Source organism: Fringilla coelebs (genome assembly GCF_963513975.1).
Source record: "Fringilla coelebs genome assembly, chromosome: Z".
Classification (NCBI taxonomy): Eukaryota; Metazoa; Chordata; class Aves; order Passeriformes; family Fringillidae; genus Fringilla; species Fringilla coelebs.
The window spans coordinates 17,586,096-17,608,430 of record NC_140031.1 but is presented as its reverse complement, the minus strand read 5'-3'; the positions used below and the strand labels follow the sequence as shown (position 1 = coordinate 17,608,430).

The following is a 22,335-nucleotide window of genomic DNA, read 5'->3' as shown; positions in this document are numbered from 1 at the left end:
GAAAGCAGCTTGTTATAACACTGTTTTGGAAGTGCATGAGTCACTATGTATCTGGAATGGGAACCTTTCTCAGCATGTTTTTGTGCTAGATATCCTGTCATGTCATTTGAGAAAGCCTGGAGGGCTGAATCTGAGTTAGTTTATTCAGGATCTTCTTATTAGAATACTCTAATCCATTTTGGTCACCTTTCCTCCTGTTTACAAAAAAAACAGAATTCCATCCAGTATTTTCTTCTGCCGTGAAACATTATTTAAAACACTTCTGTAATTTGCACTGATTTCCTTCTAAATTAGAGCTACCCAGTGAGCCTTTCACCTCTGCTCTTGCACTGACTGACTTCTCTGATGCGTTCAGATGAAGCTCCCCCACTTCTCACTCCACACCACCACTGTTTCTCCTGTACTGTACTCCTTCACTGTTCTGTTTCAAGGTGTTTCTTGCAAGACCAGACACCAATGCTGATAAAATCACGTATGAGCTCTGCATGCACTAAGCATGCCAGGAGATGCCTCTGCATTTCCTTTTCTTCCTTTCTTTTCTTCCACTAGCAGTTGTTTCTATCTCCAGAACTGCAAATATGTCTCTGGAGCCTTAGGATTCAGTCAGGACTATGATGGCAGAAGGTTTCTCTCTATAACCAATGCCATAATATTGGCAATGTCTCACAGTATTTTCTTACATTAAAATCTAGCACCAAACTGAATTATCCTTCTTTTATCAACCTATTAAAAAATGTTTATTTAATTTGATAAATACAGATATGCACATATCACACAGTTTTTCTCTCTTTCTCCACCTGCTCTCCTTACCTTCCCCCCAACCCCCCCTTAAATACAGCGTATTCCAAATTAAAAAACTACAAGAAAAATCAATGTGGTTGTCCTCAAAGCAGACTGCAGACAAATGGAAAGGCTCCCACCTTGCAAAAAATCACATGTGTTGTATTGGATTGAGCTTTTGAGCAAACAAGTCTCAGCAAAGATGAGTAACACTTAGGAAGGCTCTCAGATGAAGACTGACAGGTCTGTGATGGTTGTCAGTGCTGTGTCTAATTCACAAAGTCTTCAATGCCTAACAGGCCTTTTAGATATCAGCACTTTGGTGTATTCACATTGTCTGGGACCCAGCCCTCCAGTGTCTGCACTCATCCCTGGGGTCATGAGAGTCCTCAGAGCCTGCCTTACAGGTGAGAACAAGGGAGATGCAAAAACTGGACTTCTCCAGTCTTTGTGTCTTACTGATGTGGTTGAGCAGGAATAGCCAGAGCTATCCCTTGCTTAACTGTCCCTTGAATCACAGCCGGGAAGCAGACAGGTCCTGCCCACGTCCAGCAGTCCAGCAGTAAAAGGACTCGAATGATGGGGGATTTGGGAGAGTGGGTTCCCCCTTCTTCTCCATAACACATGTGGAACAGACTTACAGTAAGGCTGCAAACTATCAGAGGTCTTCCTAATCATCAGCCTTACAACCAATTCTCTCAGTTGTCTTTACATGTGACAAAGACCATACCAAAGTGATGCCTGATTTCTAAGCAGGACTGGGAGTTTTTTGTTTTGCTTTTTTTTTCATTTCAGAAAACTAGTTAATACTTTTCAAACAAAGACAGTACAAATCACTTGACAGAACACAAGCTATACCATGAACAGACTTGGCAGATACAATCTTATAATTGCATTGCATGTAACTTTTTAATTGTGTAACATGTTTTATAGACCTGCCTTTATATGCTGTAACTAGGCACCCTCCCACTTCTTCCTATAGCTTTCCTCTTACATTTCATTAAGCTGAGAAACACAGTGTAAAACACGGCACCGAATTTACATGAATTCATTTTTACAAAAAATTTTTTAAGACTACAGGTAACTGAGCAATAAAAATCATGCTCAGTCCTGAGTACTTCAGCCAGCCTGCTGTGGCTGCTTCAGCATAAGTTAATTTATCACAAGCTTCGTGGGCTCTTCAGTAAAACAAAGTTCAATTTCAGGGTAAATGACTGCAGCACATACCCTCTACCAGCTACTGAGTCTGGGATGGAATACTCCCCATTTGCCTGTTTTCAACAAATTCAAGGTCTTTTATGTGTCCTAATTTCTTTAGTAATACAAAGTATGTACTGTTTGTGTGTGTTTGTATGTGTGTGTAGCCTGATAATAGATTATCGTTTGGGATTTTAATAATTTTAATAATAATAACAACAACAATAATATTGTTAGAGAACTGAACAAGCAGAGTCTGTGTCCTGAATCTATACCCATGACAGCAGTATCTGTGACATTTCTGTGACATTTATCTTCACAGTACCTACCTGCAGTGTTGGACCACTGTTTTCCCTGCCTGAAAGAAGGGAAAGACACATCGCGTACACTAGCTCATGCCTTGCATTCCCATTCAAGCCCAAGATCCTGAAAGCCCACACCACTTCTTTGTTGATTCACACTCTGATGCAATCCTGCAATCCAGGAAGGGAAACTCAACAATACTGCAATACCTTTTGTGCCTAAAGAGGAACTCCTCCTTCCAAGACATCCCCACCACCTAAACCTGTGGCATTGCACACTCGGAGACCTCCCTCCTTTGACATGGCTAAAAAATCATGGGCCTATCTGGAGGGATGTAAGCAATTCAATCAGAGCTCTGTATAAATCTAGAGGCTGCCTTTACCTTAAAAACAACACTGTTATTCCTCACTTCTCACTAATACAATGTACAATGACCAGCATTATATTATCCACTTGTCTTGTACTGAGGGGGTGATAATTTGGGGGCATTATCACAAAAGTTTTTCTTTTTTTTTCACAGTATCTACACATATGAAAATCTTCTGTATGTCTGTGTTCCCTTCAGAAAGCTTTTGAAGGCTGGAAAGTTAAAATAACACAGATTGGTTTTAGTGCAGTGCACCACATATTGTTTCTATCATGCAAGAATTGCTTAACCATGGTACGCTTCAGCAGCACAATTTATTACAAACCTTGGAAATCATTTCAGGAGCCCAAGGACCTCACGGACCTTAGACCAAGTCTCAGCAAACTGCTCAGATATGTGATCACTAGGCAGATGTCTGGAAACGTGTTCCTGCACATTATCTGCTAATGCAAACGTCCCAATACAGGCATTAACACTCAGAAGCGTTATGTGGATTTTAAACAATTCCTGGAAGAGTTGGGTCCCATAAAAGTTATTCTGACAGATGTAATCCTTCTCCTCACCTTTGCCAAGTGCTTGCTCTGACTACAGGAGCCAGAGCACAGAGTGAGACTCCTGCCTGCTTCCACTGCTTCTGGTGCTCCAGACACTGCAACGTCCTTGCCCAGGGCTGACTTCACTCTTATGTTGTTATTATCCTGGTTGGGAAAGAAGCAGCAATGTGGAAGGGAAAGATAAAACAGGAGATAAGAGAATATTTTTATGCTTTCTTCTGCACAGATGACTCATTTGAGACAGGTTTATTCCTCTTCTCTCTTGGGGTTAATGCCTCAAGGAGAACAGCAAAAAAATTAAGGCTCTTTTTGCTGCTGTGGGAAATAATTCTTTCTCTTGGCCTGCTCTGTGAGGTCTTTCAGGCAGTGGCTGTGATTGTGCACAGCACATAACACAATTGGCTTCAATCTTACTGGGGCCTCACAGTATTAGTGTAATGAAAGTAAATACCAAGTGGTCAGGGCTTAATTATAATCTGGACATTCTGTGCTCTGGCAATAGATTAGAGGAGATATTGACTTGTGCTTTAAGACACTGAATCTGCTATTGGCATGAAGGTGAATCCATCTAAAGAGACAAGACAGCGAAGTGAAATCCTGTGTTCCTGCTCAGGGTGTAGAATGCAAACTAAAAGGAAGTAACTGAACACTCTGTACATTGTAGCAGCTCCAGCTGTGGCTTTTTGCGTTCAACTCTGATGTCTATTTCAAGGAATCGAATACTATTTTATAGAACAGATAGAAACAAAGCTTCCATTAGATAATGATTGTATTAGGATCCAAATTCTCACATAATGCTTTGAGGAAGAATTCTACATAATTAATGTTGCAATCATCTGTTGATCTATTCTCCTTCATTCTTAATTGTGTTTTGAGCAGGAAATGGCCCTGATTATGCTCTAAGAGAAATATTTCAGATGTACAAGAAATAAATATGCTCTGCAATCTGTACTGAAGCAGGTTTCCTTTTTACTTCATTCTTCCAGTTTTAGGGTTCTGGTGACAATTTGTCCATAGCTATTTCACTTTCTCAGCCTCTCATAATTTATTTTTCTAGCCTAGAAACTTACATGGCTAGGCTATTGTAGCTATATTATATCAGTAAGGGAGATATGTCCAAAGTTTAATTTTATCCAATACGGTTACAATTTATTGAAAAAACAATTAAGTGCTATAAACTTGTGAATAAATTTCTTCAGATCTAGACACTAGAAAAGAAAATCTTGAGGGGAGAGGAAACAAAAACAGTGTTGATAAATGTTACAGCATAGCACTGTGACTAATAGTGTTGCAAAAGGTCTGCTAGAGATAAATTTTCATAGTCATTTGGGTATTTTGGCTTGGGCTCAGCTTCACAGTAAATCGTGGATGAATATGACTTAGGAGTATTGCAATGGCTCGATCCACTGTGTTAGGAAATGTGTATGGTAAGGGATCCCTGCTGATATGAAGACCAGCGTAAATGAAGATATGCAGCACTGAAGGGCAGCAGTCAGGTGGTTCATCCTCCTAGCAGCAGCAGCACAAGCATTGGACCAGGAAAAAACCCTAGATCTACCTCTTTTTGGATCGCTCTGCATGTGTGTGCTCCCATGCTGTACTTCTAGTGGTGCTTGCACTGGTAATCCAGGCCATCCTCAAGTGCTACAGGACTGGAAGCTGCTGCCTGGCAATGGTTTCCATGCGGTTTGTTGCCTGCTTAAAGCACAGGGTGTCAGGTCAGGGGAGGGGCTGCTGCCGCCAAGCAGGGAGAAGCAGCAGGAACAGACTCCTTATCTGCTGCAGTCTGAATGCACAGCTTTGGTCTGCCAGAGAAGCACACCTAGACAGAGTTGCAGGGACACACAGAGTTCCTCCACGCTTATCTTCTTCTCTCTGTTGAAATGGATATAAGGGTACCCAAACATGCACAGAACCAGGCGAAGGAGGCTGAGTTACCACTTTAGGTGTGTGATGGGTCAAAACGGGCTGCCTTTAATACATCAGTGGCACATTCTTCCCGTGCAACTGGTTAGCCTGTTGAAGTTCATCTCTTGAGATGCATGGCTGCTGCCAGAGTTACCTCTGTTTTCCTAACTGTTTTGACAGGAAAGCATGATCAAGAAGGGAAAAAAGGGGAAATCAGAGGCCAGAGGACACAAATTCTGCAGCCTCTAAATCACTTCAATTTGCAATATTCATAAGACCTTTTAAATGAAAGTTTCAGTCAGACATGAACATTTTGTGAGTGCCCTTGAGAGATTCTTCCTTTCAGAGTCTCCTACTGCTTCAGAGCAGTATTTATAATTGAAACAAATAATGAAAACCAATAAAGAGCAAACGGGGAGAGTTTCTTAGCCCTAAGACCAACTGCTGGAGCATAGCTGATGGCCACACTGCTGCTTTTTTTCCTATCAAAATAGCATGGCTGCATGCAAAATTGCCATGGGGAATGCTCCCCAGTCTGTGATAGTTAGTTCTGAACAACACCATTTCTCAGCTAACATAAACACAGTCCCATCATGCGCCAGTACCTGTTTAGTGTGAGTTGGCCCCACTTAATTAACTTGTGTAGACGTAGCCTGAAGTGTTTTCTCTAGAATATGCTGTATGATCCTCTGAGGCTGTATGATACACTCCATAAAATATAAACAAAATTATATACTTGGGGTTTAATGCATTTTTGCTCATTACATGGGCATGAATATTAAATATGTTATTATGCTGTCTGGTGAGGTCTGCTTGGTTCCTTATTTCTGTAGGTAATCTTTGGAAATAACTTAGATTTTCTACTAAAACAGATCTCCTGTGGGAATGGTGTACAACTTTGACCTAAAAGTGGGGGAGCAGAACTCTTCACATATCTGAACTTGCCTGTAGGTGACAACCTCAAGTCAGCCTGACAGCAGGACCTTCTGGGGAATAGTTCAAGAGAGATGTGCGGGGATGAAGTACCCAAACAAGTGTCATCTGCATTTAAAATAAAAAGAATTAAAAGAGAGATGTCAGGAAAGTCCTCATACTTTGTTTATTAGAAATATAAGTAATCTTTATTGCTCACTTCTCCCTTATTAAAAACAAAACAAACATGAAACATAGAAACAAAAGAAAGGAAACAACTAAATGGCCAGACCAAACAAAAGAAGAGGTATGAGGCTAAGATATTTCAGTGGAATCTAAATTCTGTTTCCTGAAACATTCTGTGCAGGGGGTTTCAGCTGACTTAAGAGTTCAGGTCTCTACTATCCTGTAGCAGGTATGTAATTTTGCTAGAGGAAAATCCTGTGTCCTGGAAGATAAATTCATGGGGGGCTATCTTGCAAACTTTTCTCCTTGTCCTCCTTACTCCATGAGTGGGGTTTTGGCAGATAAATTCAAAACAGCCACACAAAAGTGTTGCAGAGTCTGAAACCGATGGAACATTACAAATATGTCTGAACTTTTTAATCTCTGCTATTACTAATGCATTTTGCAGTGTTACACTGCGCACACAGACTGCTTTTGAACATATGAAGACCTGACTCAGTTCAAGTCCATCCAGCCAAAAACTGTGCAGCAATGCCCAGGAGCAGATGTTACGGGGGAGTTTAAGAAACAGGCGCAATGGAATGACTGTTTCCCGGCAGTTCTTTCTAAACATGGGATATCAGAAAAAGGATGTTTCTGAAACTGCCATGATCTGTTGACCTGTCCTCTATGAATTCACCTAGTGCCTCTTAGCCGCTTTGTAATTTTGTGCCCCACAGTATCCAGAGAAAAAAACATTACAGAATATTCTGATGTAAAAAAGTCCTGTGGTGTAACATCTTGTAGAAGTTTTCCCTAGCTCTTAGCTGATACAAAGTACTGAATGCTTGTTACACATTTAACCTTTTCCACATATTTAATGATTTCCTAGATCTGTACCTCAAAAAGACTTTTCCTCTCTGTTTAAATGTTGAAATACCATATTCTGGTTTTGCTACATTGAAACTTTGTATACAAGTTCTAAATATGCTTTCTTTTCTGCTTTACTTCTTGCTTCCTTTGCTTCTACTTGCCCATTTTGATGTGAGATTTCTTGCATTCAGGAATGTGTCATAATGAGATTTATCAGATTGCTCTCTTTCCTAATAGCATTCGAGAGCTATGGTTGGAGTGGTGTTCTCCCTCCGAGCTCTCAGAAGCTGGCTTCCCAGAACTATCCACAGTGACCCTCTCATCTCTTTCCTGAATGGTAACAGCTCATTCAGAGCTATTGACTCCCACCCCAGAACAAGCTACAGAGAAACAAGCCTGGGGAAATCCCGTCATTTACTAAATCTGCTGATCCATATGAATGTTAATTGCAGTTAAAGAGTCCTGTTGGGTCAGTACTAATTAATTATCACACAAGTACCACTAGAGACTGATGATAAACTTCCTGAGAATGTAATCCTTGTACACACAAAACTTCTAAGAAGAATAGTCCAAACACTGAAGATCACAATTTGTAGAAGAAACAGAAGAAAACAAAGACATTAATAGGGCTTTAACTTGGTCTTGGTGTTTGCTGCTGCTCACTGCCCTCCATGAAATAAATAAAAAGATACTACTTTAAAAACAAGCAAACAAACCAACTAAAAAACTAAACCATACTAAACAAGAGAATAGGTGAGAGGGGAAGATATTTTCAACAGTCTAAATTTTAGAGAGTAATATTAAGACTAACTTAGCATGTAAATCTCATTAAGGGATATTAGAAAACATAAATAATGAACTTCGTCTGCTGCCTTCATTTCTACTTCTGTCCAAAATTGTTCTTTAGCATTTTGTTAAGCATATGAGTGGCTCTGACTTGATCTCACTGGGTCACTGCAGTGGCTAAGACCAGTGGCAGCAGTTAGCACTTTGCTGTGAGGGACAGCTACCAAGCAAAGCCTACGCTGTAAAAATGCCATGAAGCTGAGAGACGCTACAAAGCTTCACAGTATCAGAAGAAACTGAAACTTTGAGGCTCTGGTATTTGTGTTGTATAGTTAAAAACCCTGAACCTCCAATTAATGCCGAACATGATATCTATTTGTGTTTATAATCAGCCAACATCCATCCCTTCTGGAATATACTGATCCAGATGCTCTCTAATCAAATAGCATCAGTTTACTGTTTCTGCAACCATGGGCTTTGTTGCTACTGCAGACACCATTTTATTTGTTGAAGGTACTAAAGTATGCATGCTTTGGTTTTTCACTTGTTCTTCAGTTTACACCAAAACATCCTTTTTTGTATGGAATAACAACATATCTGAAGATGCCAGTACTTCGGCTAACATAGCCCTCGTGTAAATTTAGGGTTTTGCTAATCTGAGTAGTACTTCAGGCTGGAAGTGCTTGCGTTGCCATGTTTCCATGGCTAATACCTGTCCAATTAAGAAGGCCCAGAAAAGCCTTCTGAGAACCTAGAACTGTACACTGCTGCCCAAACCCCCAAACTATGCTCAGCTGGGGTTTTCCAACACCTAGCAAGCCAAGTGGTAAGAATAGGGTTGCAATAGCAAGGCTCATATCCCTTGTGCAATGGAAAATTTGGAGAGGAGCCAGTGACTGCTTTCTTTCCTGAATTCTGGTAGAAGGCTGCAGAGATGCCTCTTCCCTCAGGCAAGCTACATCTCAAGGGTGAAACAGAGATGTAGAAACTGCAAGACAATAAAGTGTGATTAATTTCTGTCAGTGAATGCTGTGCTGCAACCCAATTTCCAGGTGTTTTTAAGTGTAATCGCTATCTTGCTCACATTCTTCTGGGAAGAGGTCCATTTCAATTAGTGCAATCTCTCAGGTCTCTAATTTACTGCATAGGGGTGTGGATCAAGGGGGCTGTTTGCAGCTTAGCCTGAACAAGATTAGCCTGATGCTTTTGGGTTGAAGAAAGCAATTATGGCAATTGTGCGTTAAATGTTTGCATTGTTTGTTCTCTGTTTTTTCTAACTATTTTGCAATTTTGGGCATGTTATCCAGTCCTGACTTAAGACCTCGTGAACAATTCCCAGCTTTGTGAGGAACAGAGCAGATTGCACACTTTTCTTTCAGCAGCAGTTCTCATAAAGATAAGCCCAGCTCTCCTCATTGCCAGGTTGTGCTCCAATTTGTTCCATTACTTCATTCATTTTAAGACAACAGGAATTTCTACATCCATGAAACCATCCCAGCACAGTTGCACAGGAAAATATGCTCTTTAATTTACACTGCACTTAAAGAAATCAAGTTTTAATCTCTAGAACTGTCCATTTTGACATGTAGCTGGGATGATGCTTAGGCATTGAGATAAAATTGGGATCTCCTGTATCTCCTCTACTATGTAGAGTTTCCTTATATACTCTATGTAGAGCTACTTTATGTGCCTTTTTAGGCAGCACAGTTGAAGATACAACATATTCAGTGAGGCACTTTCACCTCAAGAACTTGTCTCTCTTGTGGATCCCTCAAACCTGTTTTTCAGCTGTTAGGATATTGTACAAAGTTAAGCTGTTTGCAGAATTAGGGACTGCAATACATAAGAAATGGCTGAAAAACTTAGGTCTGGTCTTCTGTGGGAAGCACCACTCATCCCACCTGCAGTTGCCTTGAACAAAACACAGATGTGCTCCGTAGCAGGAGCTACACGTTTGTGCCCACAGCCCTAACACTGGCGAAAAAAATCATCAGGTTTGTCGTCAATGGTGCTAAAATAAAAATGTGTCTATGCAGAAAACATTTACTTTGTGTTGGTGTTTTCTTTCCAAATAAAAGGTTTTAACATGGAAAAAGTTTGCTTCGGGTTGGGTTGGGCTGAAACTCTGCTTCCAGCTGTTCTGTAATTTTTTTTTTTGCAATTTTCCAGCATTCCTGCAGCTTCTCTACTCAGTCCTGGTGAGGCCACATCTGGAGTAGGCTGTCCAGTTCTAGGCTGCTCAGCCCTACAGAGACATTGAGCTCCTGGAACAGGTCCAGCAGAGGGCAACAAAGGTGATTAGGGAACTGGAGCATCTCTTCACTCGGAAAGACTGAGAGCTGAGCCTGTTCAGTCTTGAGAAGAGAGAGACAACCGAGAGGGGAACTCGTCAATGCGTACAAAAATCTAAAAGGGCTGGGTGCCAAGAGGATGGAGCCAAGTTGTCCATGGTGCTCGAGCAGGGAGGCTGGACCACATGACCCTCTGTGGTCCCTTCCAACCCGGAGGATTCTGTGATTCCAGAGGTGGAAACAGCTTTTTCCGTGTGTACTACTACTACTACTACTAAATAATAGTAAGAATAATAAGAATATCTCCCCGTGCTCTCCGCGGAGGACCAACCCTCTCCCCCCCAGAAGCCAGCCACGGCCGGTGTGCCCTCGGGGCCGGGCCGGGCGGGCAGGTGAGGGCAGGACGCGCTCAGCCCGTGTCGGGCCATGCGCGGGGCCGCGCTCGCTGCCCGGGCATTGCGCGGCTCCGCGGCGGGGCGCAGCGCGGCGCGATTGGCGGCGCGGACCGGGGCCGGGGCCGGGCCCGGGGCGTCACTGAGGGCGGTCCGAGGCGCCGCCGCCGCCGCCCGCCCTTCCCGCCCTGCCCCGCCGCCCGTGCCCGGCCTTAAAGGCGTGCGGGGGCCGCGGCGGCGGCAGTAGCGCAGTGCGGGTGGCGGCGGCTGCTCGGAGCGCGGGGGGGGCCGTTCCCTCAGAGTGCCTCGCCTGGAGCCCCTCCCTGCCGCCTCCGCCGCGCTCCCGCCCCTCGGGCCGAGGCTGTCACCGCGCCTGCCGCCGGGCGCCGCCAGCATGTTTGACAGGACGCGGCTGCCCTTCGTGGCGCTGGACGTGCTCTGCGTGCTGCTGGGTAGGTCGGGGGGCCGCGGAGGAGCGGGGGGAGCCGCCCCCGGGGCGCCGCGCTCCCCCCCGCACGGCACCGCGCTGGTCGCATGCTCGCCTCCCCTCCCCGCCGCGCCGGCACCACCCGGAGCGGGGCTCCTGCCGGCCCGCAGCCCCCGCCGTGCCTGCCGCCCCTCCCTCGCTCCCTCGCCTCCCGCTCCGCGCCCGCACGGGGGGATCTGGTCGCTGCCGTGGGCCGGGAGGGGAAGGGAAAGCCCCGGGGGGAGGGAGCTGCTGCAGCTTATCCTCTGACATCTGAAGGTCCCTCTTCTCTCTGATGTCCTTATTCTTCCTTCCCTAACCACCTCTGTCGGATGAAGACCGGTTGTGGCAAAAGCCAGTGCTGGAGAGGTAGCTGTCTAGTAGATACTTGCCGCTGGGATGTGTTTGTTATCCCGAGTGAGTCGGGAAGCTGTCCTGGAAGGGGCCGTCATTACGGAAACACGCCTCATCCATCCAGGGTGCTGCAGAGGCACGACGGTGCTCGGCAGCAGGGCAGGGATTCGCTGTAAGGCTCGAGCTGAATGCGGTGTCGGTGTCACCGAGCCACCGCTGGAGCTGCAGGCTGGAAGCGAAATGAGGCATTCATTAGAGCGCGGTGTCTGCGCCCTCGAGTCCGTGTGCAGCAGGGAGAGACGGGTGTCGGGGCAGGAGCGATGCTTCCGTGATGGCCAGGGATTGAACCGACACAGCCACAGCACACTGCCACATCGCTGCAATGCTTGTCCTGGCCAGCTCAGATGTTGGCTTCGCAGTATTGCTTTATTCTATTTCAGTCTCTAATGAAACTATTTTATGTCCTGCCAATTTGCATTAACTCTCCTTTTATGTAATGAGACAGTGTAAAGAGCAATGATGTCAGTTACCGATCAGAGAAGGGGCAGTTTCACTTTGTAAAGTGGCACCTCGCAGTATTGGGAGCCTGGGAAGTGTCTTTACACTCTGCAGATATACTTCTTGGTCTTAGGAAGTGCTGATTTTGGATGTTTGCTACTTAAGCAAATAATGTCAGTACTTCAGTAATATAAGCACTTTCTTGTCATGTTCAGTGGATAGTGTTCAGGCCTAGCTCATTAATTTCTGCTTGGCTGAATTTTTTGGCTGAGCCTTACTTTTTGTAGCATCAGTAAAAACATAACGACATTTTTCTCTTGCTGGATGCTTCAAATAGCAATGGTACCTGTAGCTAAATGCCATTAAAAGGCAAAATTACAATGAATGATACATTGCTCTGATGTGATGTTACAGGAGGGAGAGCTTTTTCAAAATGATAGTGGATCCATGTAATCCACTGGGGGCAATCTTTTTTCAAATCAGGAGTTTTATCAAACTGTGCTATTGTGAGACTTAAACTTTCATGCTGTCTTTATGTTGAGTGAAGTAGTTTTGTCTGTCTGGATAACTGTCATTACAAAATCTTTATATTTAGACAAAAATTTTGCACTTTGCATATCATTTGGTCTGCATGAAGCATATGGGTATATTGCAAGTAATCTTGAGTAATCAAGGAAAGCAAAATATATGGAAAGTAAGGCTGCAGAAGCATATAACTTGATGGTCATCTACCTGAAAGGGTGAGGGTTTCCCTGTCCCAAATCATTGTCTGGGAAGGTAGGTTTTTGACCTTGCTCTGCAGTGTAATAGCAGTTTACACACCCTTCTCTCCCCCTCACCCTGTGTAGCATTTTGATCACAGATGCACTTATCTGGTGCCTCTGTGTGCTGGAAGGTTGCCAGACTTTTTATTTTCCCTTGGGCTTGTTTACTTCCTGAAAAGTCTGAAAAATGCAGGCAGTGCATAATATGAAGTTCCCTGACACCTGCAACTTTAAACACATTGAGTTACAGGTTTCAGTGAAACTCTAGCTGAGATAAAAAGATTTTCCATTTGCGGAATGGCAAAGATACTGGGTGTAGGACCAAGTTCTCTTCTGCCTGCCTCTCATGTGGCTGAGACAGGCCCTTAGAAGAACATAAGTCTTACCTGTGTTTAGTGGGCTGTTTTAATATTTTTGCTGTTAAAAAAAAAAATTGTTCCTGTTGATTGTGGACTTTTAACTCTCACTTTTTCCCTTGCCCTTCCCCCTGCCTGTGCACTTTGGTTTCTGCTCAAATGACAGAGGTAACTGCCCAGATAAAGTGACTTGCCAGTATGGATAAATGATACCTAGTATCTCCACTGCAAAGACGGCAAGGCCTCCAACAGAACTGAAGGTTTAAAAACGAGGAAGACCAGTTTCAGTTGAGGAGTGAAACTTCAGTCTTGGTGTGGTAGCCCATGCTACCACAAAAAGGGGTACCAGTAGCATCCTCAGAATCCCCAAGGTAACTCTTGTCACTTAATCCAGAGTTCTTCTTTTTTCTCCTCTCTTTTCCTATTTACACCTTCTCCAAAGCAGATGAGGAAGAAAAATTAATTGTCCCAGTAATGCTGGACTTGAAGCCTAAGTGATATCCAAGCATACCACTTGGAGTTGCAGTGATTTGACACACCCATGAACTCACTGCAGTGGATGTGCTTGATTCTTATTGTGTGTCTGAGTTACTCGCTCCTGGTTTAGTCAAGCCATTTTTGTGTGGTTTCAACTTTCCCAGCATAAGTCTTTCAAAGGAAAGAAAACGGGAAAAAGAGCTGTCTTCTGATTTTTGTGTGTGTGTCTGTGATTTAGATAGATTTATTGAAAGATGTGACATGCTTAAGATGGAGCCGAGATAAGAGAATAAGAAAGACATCAAAGAAGAGGAGGTGGGGAGAGGGGGAAAAAAAGTAGGAGGTAAAAACATCTTTAAAATTAGCCCAATTTGGTTCCCTGAGACTCAAGTCTAAGTTTCTTGTAATTATCCTTAAGAAAGATCTCTCCCTCTCCTGCCTTTTTACCCACTAAAGGAGAGAAAATTCAGGGAAAGCAGTCTTTGGTCCCCTGAGAAAACAGCTCCTTCCCTCTTATCAGTATGATAATTCTCCTAAAAATAATGCAGGTGTTTCAGCATTCAATTAGCTTTATGTTCTGCAATCAGAAAAAGGCAAAAGCTGCAGGTTTCTGCAGTGTCTGTCCTCAGATAGTGTGAGGAGGCTGTATCTGCATTCTGTGTGAGGATCTGCAGTGCTGGGTGTGTGTGTGTGCTGCATGTCCGCATGCAGCTCTGCAGTGCTGCAGGCAGCGCCTCCCTTACTCCCCACGCTCCAGTAGACAGTGCTCAGCTGCTTCTGGCACTGGGAAGCATGAGTGGTCTGGACTGCAGGATTTCTTTCTCCCTCATACCTCTGTTACTTGTCTCTTGTAGGTTTTTTGATAGATATTTTATATAGCATGGCAGAGATTGGCATTCTCAACAGTAGTAAAACCATTTTTCACGGGTAGATACTGAGGCTTGGTTCTTATGGTTTATTACACTTCCAAACTGTCATGCAAAAAATGACAGCTTATTAGAACAGCTTGATTAGTTAGCTTGCAACTGGTGTTTTCATTAAGTACTATATATACACATATACACTCTTTGCCACTCTTACAGGTCTATTGTTTGTTTGATTGCAACTCAGGTTCCTTTTTCATTAAGGCAAGTAAACAACACTTAAAGAACAAAGTTAGGAAATACATGGCAATATTCCTGCAATCAGCAGAAGAACTGCTAAATACATTTATCTTTAGATCAGACTCTCACAAAGACAAAGATTAAAGGAAGCTCTGCAGAGGTGACCAGAGCCGTGAGGAAAACACTTCTGTCACACCTCTGGGACTATTTTCATCTGGTCTGTACTTGTTGAAATTGATGCCTAACTTGAGTGCAGAGGTGCAATACGACCCAACTGTATTTCTTTATTCCCTTGTCTGACTGTGCAATTGCTGACAAGCTTACTACTTATAATAATACTGACAAGGTTATTACTTATAAGTAATTGGGGAGTGTACTTGTCAATATGGGATTGCTTGTGTAATGCAAGAATATGTCCAATCCAAGATTAGAAAAACTGAAGCCTTCTAAAGAATTAAACCCTTGCTTCTCTATTCACTTTACTATTTCCAATATATTGGAGAAAAGAATTACTTAAATTTAAAACTGCTGTGGAATATACTTGTGTTCATGTAGGGATTTTGACATATTTCTCCCTCTCTATGTCCTACCCTGTGACTGTGGGGAAGGTGAGATTATGGCAGTTTTATTTATACATTACCATGATTATTATTTTTTTTTTTCATGAAACTACCTCTGAGTAAGGGAAGGACTTCCATCCTTCCAGATAGACGGGCATGTAAATTGAATCCAGAAAGCACTCACATTACTTTCAGCTTGCTGTTTAAAGACTGGTGGAATGTTTTGTGATAATGACAACATTCTAAACGGCAGATGCATGTGTACAGGACACTGTGAGTTTTCTTTTGCAGGGTGTGACCTGTGGGGCTGGGATGACTGGACCACCCTGCACACCCTGCACATTGTTTTGCACTCAGTGCCGTTCTCCTCTCTTGAGAGTGTTTACTCGCGCTGTCGCTGGAGGCTGCAGTCTCGGTGACAATTAAGGTATTGCTGTGCAGTCCGGGAAGGCTCCTTCTATGTGGGTTAGCACTTCCTGATTGCCCTAGTTCAAATAAAACCTCCTCCGCTATTATTTGTGACTCACTGACATATGTGTCACTGTTCTTATTTTCCACATCATGTGGGTGCTAAATACTTTTTCTAGTTCATGAATACATTGTAAAGCTGTAACAGCTACATATGAAAGAGCAGTTTGTCTTCGGTGACACTCTCCACCAGGTACCATGACCTAGTACTTACTAAGTTGACACTCTCATTTAATTGGAGATGTACTTGTTACCTGAAACTGGGAAAATCTTTCATCTGCTAATATGCTTTCTTCTTTGCAACAGTTACTTTTTATTTTCCCCAGCATAAAGATGCTTTACCAGAGACTCAGTCCCTGTTGATCAGAAGCCTGCAGAAAAACTTTAAGTAGGAGATCAATTAGTTAATGAACACTATTCAAAGTCAGTGGTCTGGTTCATATTCTGCCAGCTTTTGCTGTTGTGTATCTTCTACTAACTTTTGACACAAAACCAGAAGTTCTTGCACTTACTTTTTTCAGTAGTGGGTGAATCCTAGTTCACTTTCCAGTGCCTTCCCAAGAGCCATATTGTGAACTCAGTTTTCTCTTGGCATAGTAGAGCAAGATGCTTATCAGCTCTTGGGTTCCTTAGCAGCTGCTTGAGTCCTGATTATTTTTTTTCCTTAGCCTTAAACAGTCAGAAGGGCTCCTGGAGCTTTCTTACATGAGGACGGTGACTTTGCAAGGAGGGGCTTCTGATAATTTATGTAGAAAATTAATTATCACACTAAAATTAAATTGTAAAATATCTAATCTATCATAGCTGAAGAATTCCTGCCTCCTCTCCACACTGCTTGAGTGCTTGTTTGTTTATGCTGTACTGAGCTGATGCAACATGCCTCCTGGTTTTAAAGGGTTAGGCAGTATGAACTGATACTGACTGAAAGCAGCTTGGTCTGAAGGCTGCACAATCACACCTCTGCTGGGGGGAAATAAAGAGTTGATTACTGGTTGCCTGCTACTACATAGTTTCATGTAGGAGCACTGTTGCTGACTGGATGCTGATGAGGGGATTAAGCTGTGATAATCCTCTATCTGTGACTGTGTTGCAGCAGTGGAAGGCAGGTGGCACAAAGAGGTGACCTGACTCTCGGAAGTACCCAATGAGAAGAGAACTTGAGTCTTGTAGTATGCCAACTGACTCGGATTTACTATCCCCCACAATTGATAATCCTATTTCCAGAATTAGTCCAGGAGAATTTAAACAAATTCACCTTGGATGAAGGAAAAAAGAAAAAAGTGCTGAACAGAATTGCATAGAAACCTATTGGCAAGATATGCCACTCACACAAATATGGCTTTAAAATGAGATTGATTTATTGCTATATCTGCCTGGTTTAGTGGGAGTGCTTCTCTTCTTTATCTCCTGTCCTGCAAAGTAAGCTCATAATTCTTAGGTTTTATTTAGGTAGAATAGTTGATTGTAAACAACTGAAAAATCTACAGACACTAGAAATTCAGATAATGGATGATTGGCAAATAGTTTTATGCAGTAATTAAAAATAATTTAGAGCTATTTTAAAGAAGCAAGATTTGCTTAGGATACTTTCTGAAACTGTTTTGGTTTTGATTTTTTTTTTTTTTAGAAATCTGTATTATTGCCACTACATCTAGAAACTCTAGTCATGAAATGATAGAATGCATTGGAATGGACCTTAAAAGACCATGTAGTTTCAGCCCCCCATCATATATAGGGACATCCTCCACTAAAACAGATAGTCACTTCAGATGTAACAATAAATTTCTCAGTCCTGCCTCTGAGTAGATTTATAATCAAGTTACCAGCCAGAATAGTTAAATCCTGCAATTTTAAAACTTAAAAAAATTGTCCTACTTATATTAAGGATCTGATGCCTGTCTCTTCTTGTTTAACAATTGACTACTAATGACTTGACCCACTTTCTGGGAGGAATTTTCCTCTTTTAAGTTATGAGACTGATCTCAAAGGTACAGAACCAAAACTGTCCATTGATAAACCTGCATTGTGGTTTTGGCTCTACTTTTGCCAGATTCTCTGGTGCATTAATCGTTCTCATAGAGTCAGGGCTGTTAAAATCAAGAGTGCTTGTTTGTTTGAAAGCCAAAAATTGACCCAAATAAACTTCTTTAACAAATTCTGATATAGAAAGATAATGTTGAAATTTTCTAGTGCACTTACAAACACTCTTTCTGTTACCACATTGAGTTAGAGGAAATGACCAGTACAAGAACAGACTGCTTTTGCTCTGTTATAGATTGGACTTTAAAAAGCTTTGGCCAAGAAGTGGTCTGTCTCAAAAGTTTGGGAAGGCACTTCAGTTTTACTTGCATTGTACTTCAACTCAATTTTGGCATCTCTCATTCATGTGTTGTCTTGATATTTGGCAACAGGAAAATGAAGGATTTAAAAAATTTTAGATTAGAAGATACAGGTGTGTCAGATCAGGCCCCCTTCTTGGAATGTCCATCCATCAGATGCTGCTTAATGAAACAAAAGGTATAGATGAACCATATCAATACACCATCATTTCTGTGATGCTGTTGAAGAAACAATGGATTTTCTAAACCTAGCCTTGATTTTAGTGCCTCCTCTCCTTTTTTCACCTCTGCTAAATAAGCAGGTTACAGAGGAGCTATGTGGGGTTTCCTTGGGTCTCGTAGGGTAGCTTCAGTTTGTTACTTAGCCATACCTGATTTGGAAGAGGGGTCACAATTTTTTGTGATCCTTTTCCTAGGAAAGGAGAAAACTGTACCAAATAGGAATTATGCTCAGTTTTTGCCTAAGTGTAGACTGAATTACATTATCAAATTTCAGCCTCTCAGGTGACTTCTGCCTCTCTTAGAATACAGTGACATTTTTACCTCAAATTAATATTAGTGCATTTTTGTCCATGTAACTTAGTTCTGTTATTGCCAAGAAGTCTTAGGTTACTAAGTCACTGAAACTAAGCAATAAGTGCAATATTTTCTGAAACTGGGTACTGGGATGGTAAGGAAAATGCATATGTCTATATTTGTCTGCCTTGTTTTGAGGCATGGAAGGGCAGTGAGCTGTGCTTATTTTAAGCTGAAGGGTGATTTGGAAGCTGGTGGTGGAGAGACCTGAGAGAATAAACTGCTAATTATAACCAGGGAAGACTTCTGATATGCAGTAAGCTAATGATCCTTATGGGGTACAGAAGGCAGACAGTGAAATCGAGCCTGTCAAATAATCAGAAATTATTCTCTATTAAATTCTGAAAATCCCTTAGTCATTATTTTTACCTTGTGTCTGCTTTCCTTGGTGTTCCATTGTGTGTTTTTTGCAGTTTTTGCTGACTTGTGGAAACTAGGCTTCAGTTTTAAGTTGCTAGGTGTTATGTATGTTACTGTATGCTGCAGTAGTAGTATTCAGCTAAAATGCTCCAAGCCAGTGTGATGGCTAGGTCTAACACTAGTGGAGATGCTGGGAATGGAAGTCAGGTCACTATTTCTGCCTGCAGACTCTTTTCATACTTCCCATCTCTTCTTTAAATGTAAGAGTCCAGTCGTCAACACTAGAAAATTATATGCCTTATTACACAGAAACTGAGATCACAAATCTAATGCTGGTAACTTACTACAAATGGAAAGCAGGGCCTGGTCTGTTATATGTACTGTAAAACTTCCTATGCTGTGGCATTATTCATTGTACTCAAGTGTCAAGAGCAATGTTGTATAAATATTTTTTCCAGATTCTGAAGTAATGGACTTTTTGGGCAGTCTCCTGAATCCCTACAAAACAAAACTGCTCTGGTAGCTCAAGTATATATGGGGTATGGTCTCTTTTCCTTTTGAATCTGTTTAGATTGGGCTTTCTGTAGAGTTTGTTCTTACAATATATCATTAGACACTACAGACTTCAGTCTCACATGAAAACAAAGTTCTATTCTCTTAGACATGGTGACATGCAGCAGTGTGTGCAGTGTAAAGTGACGTGGTGTATGACAGGGTATACGATGTCATGGAAATTCTGAGTCCCTCTGTAGCACTGCTGACTTTGTTAAAGACTGTTTAAATAAAATATTGTTATGCTTGTAGGACTCACTGGAAAATGAGCTTTTACGTTCCTGACAACTAATTGCCTATTATATTTCTAGAGACTGAATGCTATTTCAAGTTAGGGTGTGTAGTTATAGCTGAAATACTCTGAAAGCCTCCTGTTGTGCACTCCCACAAAGCAAAGATTAAAATGGGGAAATAGTTACAACTTCTGATGTTTAAAAGAGAAGTAGTCTTGATTGACATTCAGAGTTGGTGTCACCTACGTTAAAAAAAAAGCAAAGCCCTTCCTGTATTGCCGACCAGCTGACTTTGGTAGTTTAATTTCTTTGGCTGTGTTGCCCTCCTAGTCTGTAAGTGCCATGATTTAGGTGGATTCTGTGCAGAAATCTACATCTTTGGGGGCATGTACATTGTTTTTAATTCTCCGTACAGTACCATCAAAGCCTTTAATTGAATTTGATGCTGAGCACATAATGCAAGCAGTGAGGAAATATTTCATTTCCCCTGCACAGGAGGGGTTACATACAGGAGGGGAGAAGTCACCCTTTACTCTGGCAGCCAGTTGGATTCTTCCCATACCTAACTAACCCCTTGAGCAGCACTGCAATGCAAAGAACTGCTGACCTCCCCTGTTCCATCCCCTCTCTGCCTCTGCACCCACAGTGTCTTTCAGCTGTTAGTGTGGGGTCTTTAATGTTTTCAAGTCTGTCAGTAATGGGGCAGTTGGCCTCAGCCAGTTCACTGGGTGAACTGCTAATGACTTCCAGGTGCGTGTCCATCCCTGGGCCAGCTTCAGTCTTCTCTTCCCTCTGACCAGAGCAAAGCCCAGGGTACAGTCCTTGCTACCTGCAGTTGGCTCACTTGTCTGGTGTATGTTTCTCTAAGTAATAGAGCAGGGTAGAATATATTACTGTCTTTTTTCTGCATTTTTAAAATTTGCATTTGCACCTCTCTAAGTGCTCATAGGAGAGACAGTTGCATGGGTCTTAGAGTAACCTGTATTTAGTGCTTGTGAAGGCAATTTTTAAAATTTAAATGTAGATATAAGGGAGAATAAACTTGTCCATGCTAATGTTTTTAAACAAGAGTCTTGACATGTTCCAATTAATTGGGGCTATAGATAACTGAACTAGTGCTCCCATGTAGTGGACTGCTGAATGCAGAGGAACTGGAATATGATGTAGTTCTGTCTTAGTAAATGACTGGACTAGAAATTGCACGCTTGTGTTGAGGCTCTTCGAGCTCAGAGGAAGGCTTCCTTTGCTTCCTGCCTCCATCACCCTTGTCTGGCATAACAAAAAGTGGTAAGGAACTTGCTCAGTTGCTGATCTGGCTTCTCTGCTGGCCAAGTCATAGATCAGAGGACAAATAAAAATGTATGTAGCATAAAGTTGCAAGTAGAATTGTAGGAGAGATTAGAATGTTGTTCATGCTTTTAAATACATGTATCCTGTTTACTGAAGCCTATCACAGCTTCTGGCATTATCAGAACAATCAGTTTGCTGGTATTAGAAATACTTCACATTCCTTAGTGTAGAAAAGTAAGATAAAGTTCTTTAAAGTGGCTAGGAGGTAAGTTGTGGGCTACCCACTTAGTAGTCTCAGCTACTGCAAATAAATAGTGCACTGATTTTTCTCTTGTACATTCTTCACCTCTGGTTATCAAAAGTCTGAATACTTTCTCATTACTTTAATCTCTTCTTCCTCTTGGTAGTTTTTTGTATTCCCAGAACCTCCTGTTTTAAAAGGTGTTGATTCTTTCTCTTGACTGTTCATAGAAAAAGAATTTCAGCCCATCTACTTTTCTGCAGAGAGCAGTACCTTTTACATATGTTTCCAAACTCTTCAGTAGCATGAAGTTGACCTGAGTTTCATTAAATCTCTTGCCTGCTTCCTCACACCAGACTGTACACTGAAAAATGGAGAGTGAAGCTAACATGGTTGTCCTGTCTGAAAATAAAAGCAAAAATGCATGTGTAAGAGTAGGAGACCTTAAATTCTCTCCCTCTCTGTACTAATTGACAGCTGTATAGGTTTAGCTTGAAATGACTCTGTGGGATTATTAACAGTATCCTCTGTCTCATAAGAATGTAAGCTGTAAAAAGTAGCTCAGCTGCTTTCAGGATATAATTTGATGTGTTTTGTGGTTTCTTTGGTACAGCTAGAATTATTTTTTGCACTCCCTAACTAAACGATAAATTGTGTATTTCTTTACAAAACCTGAAGCTGACTTTGTCAGTATATCAAGTGCAAAATGTGTTGATCATGTTCTTCAGGGCAAGTGTTGAGAAACTTAAAAAGTCTTCTCAGTCTCATGTTAGTCCGGTACGGGGTCTCTTAATTAACACTTTCTTGTGAGTTCATTGCAGCATGAAGAAAAAACTTTAGTTAATAATCAAGCTAGAATGTTCTCATTTGCTGTAGTATCCCTTAGGGGTAACTGCCTTTCTCCCAGTTCCTGGATGTTAATTTGTTTTGTTGAAGAGAACTTCCTGATTGAGGACCAGATAGGAGCACAGAGTAATATTGCCTTGGAGGTCTTGAAACAGCAATTCAGCATGAGTTTGACTGCACAGAACCTCAAGTGGAGATTCAGTCACTTGCATAGATAAGGAGGCCAAATGGGTTAATTAACCTGTGTTTACAAAATACAGTGCATTCCTTTGTGCTATTTAAAATTGTGGGGAAGAAAGCGCCACTGATGAAGATGCAGTTTCA

The 22,335-nt window shown here is 42.0% G+C and overlaps 1 protein-coding gene across 2 annotated transcripts in view; it reads left to right on the top strand.

The window, feature by feature from the left end:
* The first annotated feature begins 10,779 nt into the window (after positions 1 to 10,779).
* PLPP1 (phospholipid phosphatase 1) overlaps positions 10,780 to 22,335 on the top strand; it is a 63,457-nt gene continuing 51,901 nt past the window's right edge. For both annotated transcript variants that reach the window (XM_084225823.1, XM_084225822.1), the window contains exon 1: positions 10,780 to 10,980. In XM_084225823.1, the coding sequence (XP_084081949.1) occupies positions 10,923 to 10,980 (58 nt within the window). In that variant the 5' untranslated portion in view covers positions 10,780 to 10,922. The remainder of the gene's footprint in view (positions 10,981 to 22,335) is intronic.